Source organism: Equus asinus, chromosome 20 (genome assembly GCF_041296235.1).
Source record: "Equus asinus isolate D_3611 breed Donkey chromosome 20, EquAss-T2T_v2, whole genome shotgun sequence".
NCBI lineage: Eukaryota > Metazoa > Chordata > Mammalia > Perissodactyla > Equidae > Equus > Equus asinus.
Window position 1 is genome coordinate 39,982,022 of NC_091809.1, and position 1,489 is coordinate 39,983,510.

The following is a 1,489-nucleotide window of genomic DNA, read 5'->3' on the forward strand; positions in this document are numbered from 1 at the left end:
TCTACAGGCTAAGTTTGCGATGCTGTTTGGTATATTTAGCTTATTTAGATGACAATGAGGGAAAGATAGTGTCACTCAATATCATGGTAGTGGTGAAGACAGATTCTATGGATCCAGGTGGGGTTACTCTCAGACATTCCCAGTGTATACACACTCTTGTAGAACAAGATATTGCAGGCAGAGCTGAGTTGTTTTCTAATGTAATCCTTTTCTCCTGATTCCACAGATTCCCTCAGAGAAAAATGGCTGCTGGAAATGGCTCCTTTGTGACAGAATTCATTCTGTTTGGATTAACTGATCAGCCAGATCTCCAACTCCCCCTGTTCGTCTTGTTTCTAGTAATGTATATAGTCACTGTGTTGGGAAATTTGGGCTTGATAATCCTAATTGGGCTGAATTCGCACCTGCACACCCCCATGTATTTTTTCCTCTTTAACTTATCGTTTATAGACCTTTGTTATTCTTCTGTGTTTACTCCCAAAATGCTGATTAACTTTATTTCAAAGAATACTATCTCCTATGTGGGGTGCATGACCCAGCTCTACTTTTTCTGTTTCTTTGCTATTTCTGAATGCTATGTGCTGACATCAATGGCCTATGATCGCTATGTGGCCATCTGTAAACCACTTTTGTATAACGTTGTCATGTCCCCTAAAGTGTGTTCCAGCCTCATGCTTGGTTCATATTTGATGGCATTTTCTGGTGCCATGGCCCACACAGGATGCATGCTGAGACTGACCTTCTGTGATGCAAACATCATCAACCACTATCTGTGTGACGTCCTTCCTGTGTTCCAGCTCTCCTGCACAAGCACCTACATCAATGAGCTGGTAGTATTCATTGTGGTAGGCATCAACATCATTGTGCCCACTGTCACCATCTTTGTCTCTTATGCTTTGATCCTTTCCAGCATCCTCCACATCAGCACCACAGAGGGCAGGTCCAAAGCCTTCAGAACCTGCAGTTCGCACATAATTGCTGTTTCTCTGTTCTTTGGATCGCTTGCATTTATGTACCTCAAACCACCTTCTGTTATGTCTATGGATAAGGGGAAAGTCTCTTCTGTTTTTTATACCAATGTGGTTCCCACAATGAACCCTTTAATCTACAGCTTGAGGAACAAAGACGTTAAGCTTGCTCTGAGGAAAACACTGAATAGCAGAAAATTTTGATCAGAAACAGCATCATTGTCTAGTTAGTCACAGGACAAAGGGATTCTGTGTGATTAAGTAAAATAATTTTATTTACAGTCTTCTTATTCTATTTCTTTCATACCAGGTTAAAGGAAATGTGAGTCTTCTCTCAATAATTTATTTTCCCTTTTTGTAGAGTAGGTCTTCTCTCTTTCCTCACCACTTGCACAATTTCTTTCCTCATTTTTTTTTTCGCATTGAGCAATGATATTTAGTAAAAGAACTTATTATCTCTGTTTCTTTTCCTTTACCAATTTGCACTTGTATTTTTCTCTCTGGAAATAGAAGACTGGTCT

The 1,489-nt window shown here is 39.9% G+C and overlaps 1 protein-coding gene across 1 annotated transcript; it reads left to right on the plus strand.

Annotated features, from left to right (window-relative positions):
* Positions 1-239: 239 nt before the first annotated feature.
* Positions 240-1,172, plus strand: LOC106835987 (olfactory receptor 8B3-like). The gene has a single exon (XM_014848610.2). The coding sequence runs from the start codon at positions 243-245 to the stop codon at positions 1,170-1,172; it is 930 nt and encodes a 309-aa protein (XP_014704096.1). The 5' UTR covers positions 240-242.
* The last annotated feature ends 317 nt before the right edge of the window (positions 1,173-1,489 follow it).